This window comes from Apium graveolens, chromosome 7 (genome assembly GCF_009905375.1).
Source record: "Apium graveolens cultivar Ventura chromosome 7, ASM990537v1, whole genome shotgun sequence".
NCBI lineage: Eukaryota > Viridiplantae > Streptophyta > Magnoliopsida > Apiales > Apiaceae > Apium > Apium graveolens.
Window position 1 is genome coordinate 179,591,998 of NC_133653.1, and position 11,704 is coordinate 179,603,701.

General features: G+C 35.5%; 1 protein-coding gene across 1 annotated transcript; it reads left to right on the forward strand.

The window, feature by feature from the left end:
- The first annotated feature begins 8,606 nt into the window (after positions 1–8,606).
- Positions 8,607–11,704, forward strand: LOC141670947 (WEB family protein At4g27595, chloroplastic-like). The gene is made up of 3 exons (XM_074477002.1): positions 8,607–9,039; positions 9,160–9,328; positions 9,440–11,704. The coding sequence occupies exons 1-3, from the start codon at positions 9,020–9,022 to the stop codon at positions 11,120–11,122; spliced, it is 1,872 nt and encodes a 623-aa protein (XP_074333103.1). The 5' UTR covers positions 8,607–9,019; the 3' UTR covers positions 11,123–11,704.

Consider the following 11,704-nt stretch of genomic DNA (forward strand, 5'->3'; position numbering starts at 1 on the left):
AAAAAAGAGGGTTTAGGGGGGCATTCATTATTCACCTACACACATATACACACACCACATATATTTGAGTAATTCTTATTTTACCCTTCTTCTCCAAAATCCCATCTCATTCTCACGCCAGAGTTGCCGCGGGGCCGCCACCCCCCTCCGGTTCCGTTTTACAGGAGCCCTACCTATAGCTAAACCTCTACTCTCTCACATTCCTGCATTAATGGAGTCCAAATCAAGGTGGGATTAGAAGAAGATCAAGGGTAAAATTTGGAGTTATCATTGGCTCTAGATAGAGGGGTCGAACCTCCGATTTTGTGGTGGTGATACTTTTATACGATCTACTCCGTCCAGGAACACAAAATCATTAATTTCAGTAAGATCCAGACTCCAATCAATTTGGAATCCAATCAATCTAGATTCCAATTGAGTCCAACTGATATTACACGCCGGACTCCGGAGTCAAAAATAAAATTTTCCAAGTTTTCTGGAGTCCAACCTACATCACACGCCATGATCCAACGAGGATCGCACCCCAGACTCGGGGTTCAAAAAAGTTTAAAAAAATTTTCTAAGTAAATCAAGGTACCCGACCTTGGACTTGTGAAGAACCAAAATCAAAGGACTTTCCAAGTCACTCCGGAGTCTAGGATCCAACGAGGATCGCACCCAGACCCCGTGGTCAAAAAAAAGTTTAAAATTTTCTTCAAAGTAAATCAAGGTACCCAACTGTTAGGTCCCAATGTGTTTGTAGAAGGGGGGTTGAATACAAACAATACTGAATAATCGAATTTAGTGCGGAATAAAAAATTGGGACCATAAGAGCAAGATTCTCATCTTCTTCATCTTCACTATCAGTATCATCCCAGCTTCTTCCCTTTGCCAGGTAAGCCCTTTCAGAGTTACTTTTCTGATTTGAATCATAAGAGTTCTTCCTTACTTGCTTTGGCTTCCTGCATTCTGTGGGAAAGTGTCCCAACTCATTGCAGTTATAGCATCTAATGGTGCTCCGATCAACCATCCATGTTTTGTATCCACCACTACTAGTGTTAGAGGATGACGATCCACTTGTCTGGAATCTGTTGTAGTTGGACTTGTACTTGAACTTGGGATTTCTCTTGAATCTGACATTGGAGAATCTCTTGATAATTTGGGCCATTGACTCATCTTCCAATTGCTCCAGCTCTTCCAAGGAGTAAAAATCATCACTAGATTGATTTGTAGTAGGAGGATCATATTCTTCTACTAACACATTTTCCTCAGCCTTGGAAAACTGTACCATTCTCTCCGACTGTTGAGATTGTAGTTGTTGTTGACCTTCAGCTACAAGAGCAGTAGATGTGCTGACCATTCTATCTTTCCCATAGACTTCCTTCTGCTGAATCTGCTCCAACTCATAGGTTTTTAACACACCATAGAGTCTATCCAAAGAAATCTCACTCAGATCTCTAGCTTCTCTTATGGCAGTGATTCTATGTTCAAGATGAGTTGGAAGTGTTAAAAGGAACTTTTTGTTGACCTCCCTGATTGAATAATATTTTCCATTTATGTTCAGGTTGTTGATCAATTTATTGTACCTCTCAAACACTTCAGTAATTCCTTCTCCTGGATTGGATTTAAAATGTTCATACTCAGAGGTTAGGATCTCCAACTTGTTCTCCCTAACTTCCTATGTACCTTCATTAATCACCTCAATAGTTTCCCAGATGTGTTTGGAATTTTTACAGTTCATCACGTATGTTCATCAAGGGATCGAGGGAATCAACTAAAATTAACTGAAGGCTGACATCCAAGGAGGCTTCTTCTTTTTCAGCAGGAGAAAAATCCTCAGGCTCTTTTGGATAGGTTCTAACTTTGGTAATCACAACATCATCTACTATCACCTCTGGTTCAATAACCATCGGAGATTTTGGACCCTTCTTTAACAAGTTCAGATATTTGGGATTTGCAACTTGTAAAAACAAGAGCATCTTCTTCTTCCACATGATATAATTTTCTTTATCAAATAGTGGAATTTTAACGGTTTCAACTTTTTGTGAAGTCATTATGAATTTTTGAATAAATAAAAATTCAAGGAGTTGAAAAATCACAAAAGTCTAGGATCTTGATTTGTTCGTTAATCCAAAGGCTCTGATACCAATTGTTAGGTCCCAATGTGTTTGTAGAAGGGGGGTTGAATACAAACAATACCGAATAATCGAATTTAGTGCGGAATAAAAAATTGAAACAAAATTCAAGTTAAATAAAAATATTATTAAACTTGAAAGGTGTTACAACAACGGTATCGATTATAAGGAATTAATCTCAAATTAATTATCACAAATCTAGAATAAATTCGACATGAACTTTTTGTATTTTTGCAATAAAAAGATTCAAATGTTAAACGCAATTTGAGATTAAGTTCTAGGGATTTTGATCCGCTAGGTAGTTACACAAGAACAAGAGAATGATTTCTAGTTGTTTGGATTTAACTTTAATAACTAGAAATGTGATCTTGACTTTAGCAGATGAAAAATAAAATGTTTTATGCGGCTGCTTTTCTTTTGTTCTTGAGTTGATGGATGATGAAGAATGACTTCTGCTGCTTCTATCTTTATAATTCAATTAATAGACCTACTTGAACTGGCAAGACAATCTGTTAATTGGCATGACAATCGGCAAGATAATCCATTGAGCTAGCAAGACAATCTGTTGAACCACTATGACTTTCGGTGAGACAATTGATTGAACTAGCAAGACTATTAGAATGAACTGGCAAGACAATCCTCCTCCCAGTGTAACTTTCGGTGAGACTATTGAAAATGGCCTGGCATGACAATTGGTATGACAATCCAGATTGTCATGCTAGTTCAATTTCAACTGTCTTGCTGAATTAAAACATATTTTAATCCAATTAAAATTCTGAAAATTCTTAATATTAATTCAGAATTAATTAATCAATTAATTCAATTAATCAATAAATTAATCTGTGCAGATATAATTTATTTTCTTAATTAAATTATATGACTTAATTAATTAATAGAGAATTAATATTAATCTTGAGCAGCAACCATTCTTCTGAAAATCTTCTGATAATCACTGTCAATTATTAATCATTTCCACCACTTCAATGTTGACACTCGATGTACTGTCTGGTTCATGAGTGACTAACTTCCGTGACATTTCTTCATGTCTTGACTTTGATCACTTGATTACCTTCAGATTAAATCCCAGTAATTAACTGACACCCTAACAAGATCTCTGTCACTTGATTAAATCCACAATCTTGATTTATATCACTGAGGCTTGATCAATATCTTGAACTTCTTTCAGTAAATTAATTCCTCAAGTCTGTAGATGAAGCTTGTTTCTGAATCCTCTGACAGATGTTACTTTGTGAGATCTCTTTGACGGTAGATCCACTATTTACTTGTTACATTCTTATTTGAGTTGAGTTAAATCCTCGAATATACAAATAGGCTATGACATATGCCTTACACCAACCTTGGACTTGAGAAGAACCAAAATCAAAGGACTTTTCAAGTCAATCCGGAGTCCAGGATCCAACGAGGATCGCACCCCGGGGGGTCAAAAAAAAAGTTTAAAATTTTCTTCTAAGTAAATCAAGGTACCCAACCTTGGACTTGTGAAGAACCAAAATCAAAGGACTTTCCAAGTCACTCCAGAGTCCAGGATCTAACGAGGATCGCACCCCAGACTCCGGGGTCAAAAAAGTTTAAAATTTTCTTCTAAGTAAATCAAGGTACCCAACCTTGGACTTGTGAAGAACCAAAATCAAAGGATTTTCCAAGTCACTCCCGAGTCCAGGATCTAACGAGGATCGCACCCCAGACCCCGGGGTCAAAAAAAAAGTTTAAAATTTTCTTCTAAGTAAATTAAGGTACCCAACCTTGCACTTGTGAAGAGCCAAAATCAAAGGACTTTCCAAGTCACTCCGGAGTCCAGGATCCAACGAGGATCGCACCCCCGACTCCAGGGTCAAAAAAAAAAGTTTAAAATTTTCTTCTGAGTAAATCAAGGTACCCAACCTTGGACCTGTGAAGAACCAAAATCAAAGGACTTTCCAAGTCACTCCGGAGTCCAGGATCCAACGAGGATCGCACCCCAGACTCCGGGGTCAAAAAAGTTTAAAATTTTCTTTTAAGTAAATCAAGGTACCCGACCTTGGACTTGTGAAGAACCAAAATCAAAGGACTTTCCAAGTCACTCCGGAGTCCAGGATCCAACGAGGATCGCACCCCAGACCCCGGGTTCAAAAAAAAGTTTAAAATTTTCTTCTAAGTAAATCAAGGTACCCAACCTTGGACTTGTGAAGAACCAAAATCAAAGGAATTTTCAAGTCACTCCGGAGTCCAGGATCCAACGAGGATCGCATCCCAGACCCCGGGGTCAAAAAAAAAAGTTTAAAATTTTCTTCTAGGTAAATCAAGGTACCCAACCTTGGACTTGTGAAGAACCAAAATCAAAGGACTTTCCGAGTCACTCCGGAGTCCAGGATCCAACGAGGATTGCACCACTGACTCCGGGGTCAGAAAAGTTTAAAATTTTCTTCTAAGTAAATCAAGGTACCCAACTTTGGACTTGTGAAGAACCAAAATTAAAGGACTTTCCAAGTCACTCTGGAGTCCAGGACTTATGAGTCAAGTCCGGAGTCCAACCTACATTACACCCCGGAGTTTGGGGGCTACGTATAAAACATAAATCCAAATTTTTTTCTTCCAAGTAAATCAAGAAAACAACAATTTCGTTACTACTCCCCTATACGGGAAACCCGCATAAGGGAGTGGGAGGCAAATGATAGGCCATAATACAATTCGGCCCAAATATGACTCCAAAAGCGCAAGAGAAGTGAGTCCAAAGTCAATATGGATCATATGACTCTAGATGGTAGTGGACCCTAGGACGATTGTTACTTCAGGCTAGTGGACCCCAGAACATTGTGACCCAGGACGTTGTGGACCTCAAGATGCCTTGTCACTTCAGAATATTCCCTTCTATCATGGCTCACATGTTCCCATACTTAGGTCCCCACGGGACATCGCGCTCCAAGCACACGCCATCACGCTCCAGGAACATGCCAACCCCATTTCGGCACACTCCAATGTCAGAGATGACTTGGACTCGTATTCCAATCAGGGACGTCCACCTGCCTCGACTCCAAAACCTTCTAACGATCAGGATCCAAGTTACCAACCCCTAACCCTAATTGGAAGCCTATAAAAGGCTCCAAAAAAGAGGGTTTAGGGGGCATTCATTATTCACCTACACACATATACACACACCACATATATTTGAGTAATTCTTATTTTACCCTTCTTCTCCAAAATCCCATCTCATTCTCACGCCAGAGTTGCCGCGAGACCGTCACTCCCCTCCGGTTCTGTTTTACAAGAGCCCTACCTACAGCTAAACCTCTACTCTCACATTCCTGCATTAATGGAGTCCAAATCCAGGTGGGATTAGAACAGGATCAAGGGTAAAATTTGGAGTTATCACACATCGCTGAATTTTACAATCTTTTTGGAGGGACAATACAACAATATATTGTAGTCGAGAGAAAATGTACCTGACTTGAACAATTGACTATAACTGCAATCCCTTACAATCCAAATTAGTGAACCAATATTTCGAAATACCAAGATCCCGGAGACTAAACCAAACACAAAACAACTCTCAGAAATAGAGAGACAACCCAATATATGGGTAGAAAAATTCGCGAACGAGGTACTAAACTCTTACTCACAAGAAAATTTAAAAATAAAATAAAATCATAATGAAATAATAAAACAGAAGCTTATCATCAACCAAAAGGCTGATAACGAACCCCTAAACTCAAAATTAAATTTTAGGATTTCTGGCTGGGAAGGTGTTGTGTTTCGATGAATTCATTTAGCGATTATGGAATAACTTTTCATGCATATTCTGGAAAAAAAATTGGTTTCGAATATAATTTTAAATTTCAAAAATTTTTAAGATTAATTTTTCTTTAGTTCTAATAATAATTTTTTTTAGTTTTATTTTATCTGATCTCGAAACCGAACTGATAAAGAACCGAGTCGAGATTCTTCAAATCAAAACTGAAACCAATAATCCAATTTCTATTATTATTTTTAATTTTAAAAATTTAAAATATTTGTTTTATCAAAAAATCTGAGTTGTATGGGCCCACATTTTATCCTTTCATATAATACGATAACATGAGAAAAATATATGCCTTCTACCTGACAAAAAGAAAATTTGCCGCAGATGTATACTATACTTTTCTTTTTTCGACACCAACAATAAACGGAGCTTTATTGATTTTTAAAAAAGATTAAATGGATATGGAAAGAATCACATGACCATTTCTCCTGATGAGATCTCGAACCAGCTAATTCTCCACCTGAGACGCTAGATTTGCTTATTTGTTTTATCTGAATCATTATTTATGAACGATTAATATATATGAGTGATTAATGAATTAAATATATAATAAATAAAATTATTTGGTAAATATTTTTTTGTGTTATTTGAATGATTGCAATATAACTTTTTTTGAAAATTCATATATAAAATAGTTAATTATATGACTTCACATCTTTAACTACAATTATTAATTAGTTTATATGTATAGTCATAGTCATGTTTATAACAATAATTGAAAAATATATATTTTAAGAAAAGTTTATAAATGCAATGTATTACTCCATTCCTCCATCACTTATTTATATTGAAAGATGGGGGCTCTACACCTATACTCCTCTAAAAATTGATTATCTAATTTAATTTTTATTTTTTTCTTCTAAATAAAAATATAATGTTTAAATTTTGATTTAAAAAAAAATTTGAAAAAAAATTAGGAAATGAAAAGAGTAATAAAAACATAATGATGCTAAACATAAAATACAAATGCATAGTATTGCTAAATATAAATTATAAAATAATTTATTACATAACTATGTATAAGATTAAATATAAAAAAAATTGCAATCAGTCCATGATCACGAAAGGAAATGAAGATGAGCTTTGCAAGCGTTTAAGCGAGAAAGTTTTGGCTAAATGATTAAGACATTTTTAGTCAATAAGAAGAAAATTAGTACGATCCAAACAATATTAATCAACTTAATTAATAAGATGATCCAACAGCTTGAGGTTTATAATGTTGTCGTTGAAAGTGATTCACAGGTGGTGGTTAATGCAGTGAAGGCGAGGGAGCCGTATCAGTTAGAAGTTGGACACATCCTTAATGAGTGTAGTGAGATTTTGATGAATAGAAATCTTTTGCTCTATCATATTAAAAAACAATCAAATAGGGCTGCCCATTTTATGACTCGAGTTCCATGCTTGTTGAGTTATTTTAATTGTTTTACATCTCCTCCAGATTTGTTGGTGGAAATGGTTCCTTCTGAGTTTGCCAGTTAATGAAATTTCTCTTTCAAAAGAAAAAACTTAATTAATAAGATAAGATAATTAAAAAGGATTACGAGGGAAATAAATTACCTCTCACAAAATAAATCTCGTATGAGTCACTAGGATATAAGGAATAAGTAGGTACGGGCTCAAATGAGAAATAGATGGAACTAGTATATTCTCCAACCATATTTAAGTGTTCTGCAAATATATTTTTACTATTTTTTCTTCAATTACAGCAAAAAATTTCATAAACACATTTTAACTTTACATAAAATATTTAAAATTTTAATAAACAATGTAATAATTATTATAGAACACTATATACAAAAATATAGTATATTCCGAAATTTGTGCATAACATATATATATATTAAATATTTATATGTTATGTAAAAATATCCTCATATTTTTTTATATACAAAATATTGTTCTCATTAACATAACACATGCATTTTGGATAAGAGATAAAAAAAATATTATTTTTTTTGTGGTGTGTGCACACAATAAATATAAACTCATATAATTTTGAATTAACCAATATTTCCCGGCATTCATAATAACAACACCAATCAAAACACTCTAAACTTATAAATTTTAGTACTTAGCATGTGATTATAGACACACACCAGATAAATCCAAAAAAATATACTAAAATTAAAGTATTTTCTGGTTTTCTCCAACTATGTTCTCCAGAAAGCTAACCCAAGTAGGTACGGTATACTTTTTTGAAAAAGGTATAGTATATTTTTGATATGTCATTAGTGAATACAGAGGGCGGACGGAGAGAGGGATTGGTGGAGGCCTTGCCACCCCTCACCTTCACGCATATCCATTTCCATATATTGAATTTCTTCTTAAAATTTTAACATATTATATTTGGCCCCAGCGACTTTTGATGCTGCGTTTAGTGAATTAGTAATACCTTTTGTGTTGTTGAAAAAAGTGTATTATGAATACTTAATTTTGTTTTAGCAATTTAAAACAACTCTGCAGGTGTATTTCAGCGTGTATGTGCTTCTGCTAATACCTATTCTTGGAAAGTCTTGCGATTTATTGACAAAGCAAGGCATAAATTAAACCAAAAAATATAAAAGAAAAATCAAATACCAGATCCGGATGTCATTAACAACAAGTATGAACAATATGTTGGTCACTCAATCTCTTAATAAAGCCAATTAATAACTAGTATATTATACACTACAAAACTTCCTCTATTCAAATATTTCATACTCTATATTTTGACATTTTCTTCATGGAAACTTCTCCGTATCCTTGCATTGAACATCTATATGGCCAGAAGATATGGACACATAACAAGTAAAAACAAACCCAAACGAGTTAAATCAAATACTAAGGAACGCAAAATTAGATCTAGTTAGAGTAATAAATCAACATATTTAATTTGGTTTAATTAGGGGAGAAAATGATTCTTTCAAATATTTGTATTAAAACCAAAGTTGCAGGAGTCATTTGGCAATGGGAAATCAACATGGTATTGCAAATACCCGCCAACATCGGACCTGTTGTTAACCAGTAAACCTTAACAAACTGTTTGTACTAGTTGGTTCTTCTTTGTCACACATTTTCTGATTTTCCAAGGATATAGGCTGCCCGCCCCAAAGAATAGTCAATTTCAACCATGTTACGTTCAAAATCAAGGTGCCAACATTTTCTTTTATATAGTTTTAAGTGTTTTCTTTAATACTCATTTTGTGTTTACATTGTTGTTTTGTATAGATTGAGGTTTTGTTTCTTTCTGATCAATAATCTTGGTTTTAGATCCGGCACTTCTGATTTTGGAGGGAAGCGATCAGTTATTTCTCGAACATTTTCGGCATCAAGAATTTGTAGAGGTGATCCTTTGGTTGATAAAGAGGCTCATGTATCTGTTGGACAAGGATCATCTGTTGAAACAAGGCCCTCTGCAAAGATTGTCAATTCTTCCGAGGTTTGTATGTTCTTAACAAATTTTAATTGCGGTTTAGGGATGATATTCTTGTTAGTATTTTGATCAGGAGATGTTTTTGATTTCGGGATATAATGTGTGTTTATTATGTAGAATGGTGTTGTGAGAGTTTCAACCATGCAAAGGCAGATGAATAAGCTTGATGAGGACATGAAGTTGATGAAGGATCAAGTTGATGCGCTCAGAGAAGAAAGAGATCGAGCGTTTGATGAATTGAGAGATTCGAAATTAGTGGCTCATGAGGCCAAAATGAGATTAAGCAAGGCATTGTCTCCTCGGAAAGCAGCCGAGGATAAAGATGCATCCTTGCATGGGCATGAGGAATTGCGCATTGTGAAGGCAGCTGAGACTCGTGCTATGAATTTATATGCAGATAGCAAGAAATGGATACAGAAGCTAGAGGAAGAAATTGAGAGAGGAAAGCAATCGGAATCCAAGATGTTCGAGTCCATAGTGTCCCAAACCAAACAGCTTGAGGTGACTAAGATTGAACTCGAAGAATCCAAGCTTGAAATAGCTTTCCTTCGAGAGCAATTGGATATGGTGCGAAATTCATCTCCAACGAAAGATTATAAACATCTTGATTTAGAGAAAGGGGCATTACAGAGTCTGAGCTCTGAGCTTAAAGAAACAAATGCGAATCTTGCACACGCTCAGGAGGGTGAAAAATCAGCATTGGCGAAAGTCCATGACCTAATGGATGAAATAGAAATGCTAAAAATTGAGCTCCATGCAGCAGTTGAAGGAGAAGAGAAGAGTCAAAAGGCAATGGAACACCTAGCTTTAGCATTGAAAGAAGTTGCAACAGAGTCCAATCTAGAAAAAGAAAAAGTTCATTCTACAGTTCTGGAACTAGAACAAACACGAGAAGAGGCAGAAAAACTGAGGTTGATGCTTAAGAAAAATGAGGAAAGTTACGCAAAGCTCTTACACGAAGCAAAACAAGAGAATATGCTGCACATGAACACCGTGGAGAGGCTTAGACAGGAAGCTGAGGAATCAGTTTTGGCATGGAATGGTAAAGAAATGGGATTTGTTGATGTCATAAAAGAAGCTGTTGAGGAAAGAGATATTCTACAACAAGAGAAAGCTAAACTTTATGAATCCCTGAAAGCAGCTGAGAGTGGGACTAGAGCAGCGAAAGATGATAATCACAAACTTAGAGACATACTAAAACAAGCTCTGCATGAAGTTAAAATGTCCACAGAAGCTGCTGCTGTTGCTAGAGAGGAAAACTCAGAACTTAAAGATACTATAGCCGACAAGGACGAGGCCATTCGTTTTCTTATCCAAGAAAATGCACGACTTCAAATTGATGGAGCCGCAGGTGATGAGAAAATGAAAGAGCTAAAGCGTTTGCGCACAAGTATAGCAGCTTTTCAAGAGTCTAAGGTTGATAACGAAGAAAGTGAGATGGATAGTACGGTGGATACTGCGAAGTTCTTATCACCGGATTCTGTATTTGAGGACAATTGTAAAGAAGAAGAAACAAGAAATGAGATAACTGATATGTTGAAAGTAGAGGCACTCAAGGAGCCGGTGTTGAGTTCTTCGCCCGTAACAGAGTCTCGTTCTCCAAAAACAAGGCATTACAACCGGAAAAAATCTTTTTCATTGAGAGAAGATACAGTGGCAAATAGTGTAACAGAGTTTAAACATCCAGATTCACATGTAGAAAAGAATTCCCAGAGAACCACAGCCTTGTTACAAAGATTTGGAGATATGTTGATGATGAAAAGTTTGTATAGAAAGGAACCAACAACCACATTTCACTAGGCTCGCTTCTATTGTTTCTATTCTTCTTCCATTTTCTTAGAATCAGGTTTCTTTCTTTTTCCAAAAGAAGTATAGTTTTTTGATTAATGCAAGATGAAACCCTGACCTATGTAAATTACAATGAGGTCTCTCACCTGCGACGATCGAGTTCGAAATTGTATTTTACCCAAGAAAAAGCTCTCAGAATGCCTTTCACTACAATGCTTGCTTTGAGCATCTGTTTAAGGATCGAGGACCTTGAAAAACAGTATAAAGAAAAGAATTATGGATCCACTTTCTGGTTTAAACTTAAAGACCATACTGCAGATAAGAAAATTACTACACGATTATCAGAGTATCTTTGTTGAGTCTCGATTAAAGGACGAAACTACTACAATACAACGAAATAAAGTTGCAAGAAAAAATTTGTAAACTTACGTAATAAACTTAGGCCCCATTTGTTTAGCCCTGAACACTCATGAATGAACATCCTCCTGACCGATTCTTATCTTCAGTTCATTTGTTTAATAATTTTGTTAATATGAATGATTCATAATTTTCTTAATCATTCATGTAGAAAATTGTAACAGAATCGTTCATGAA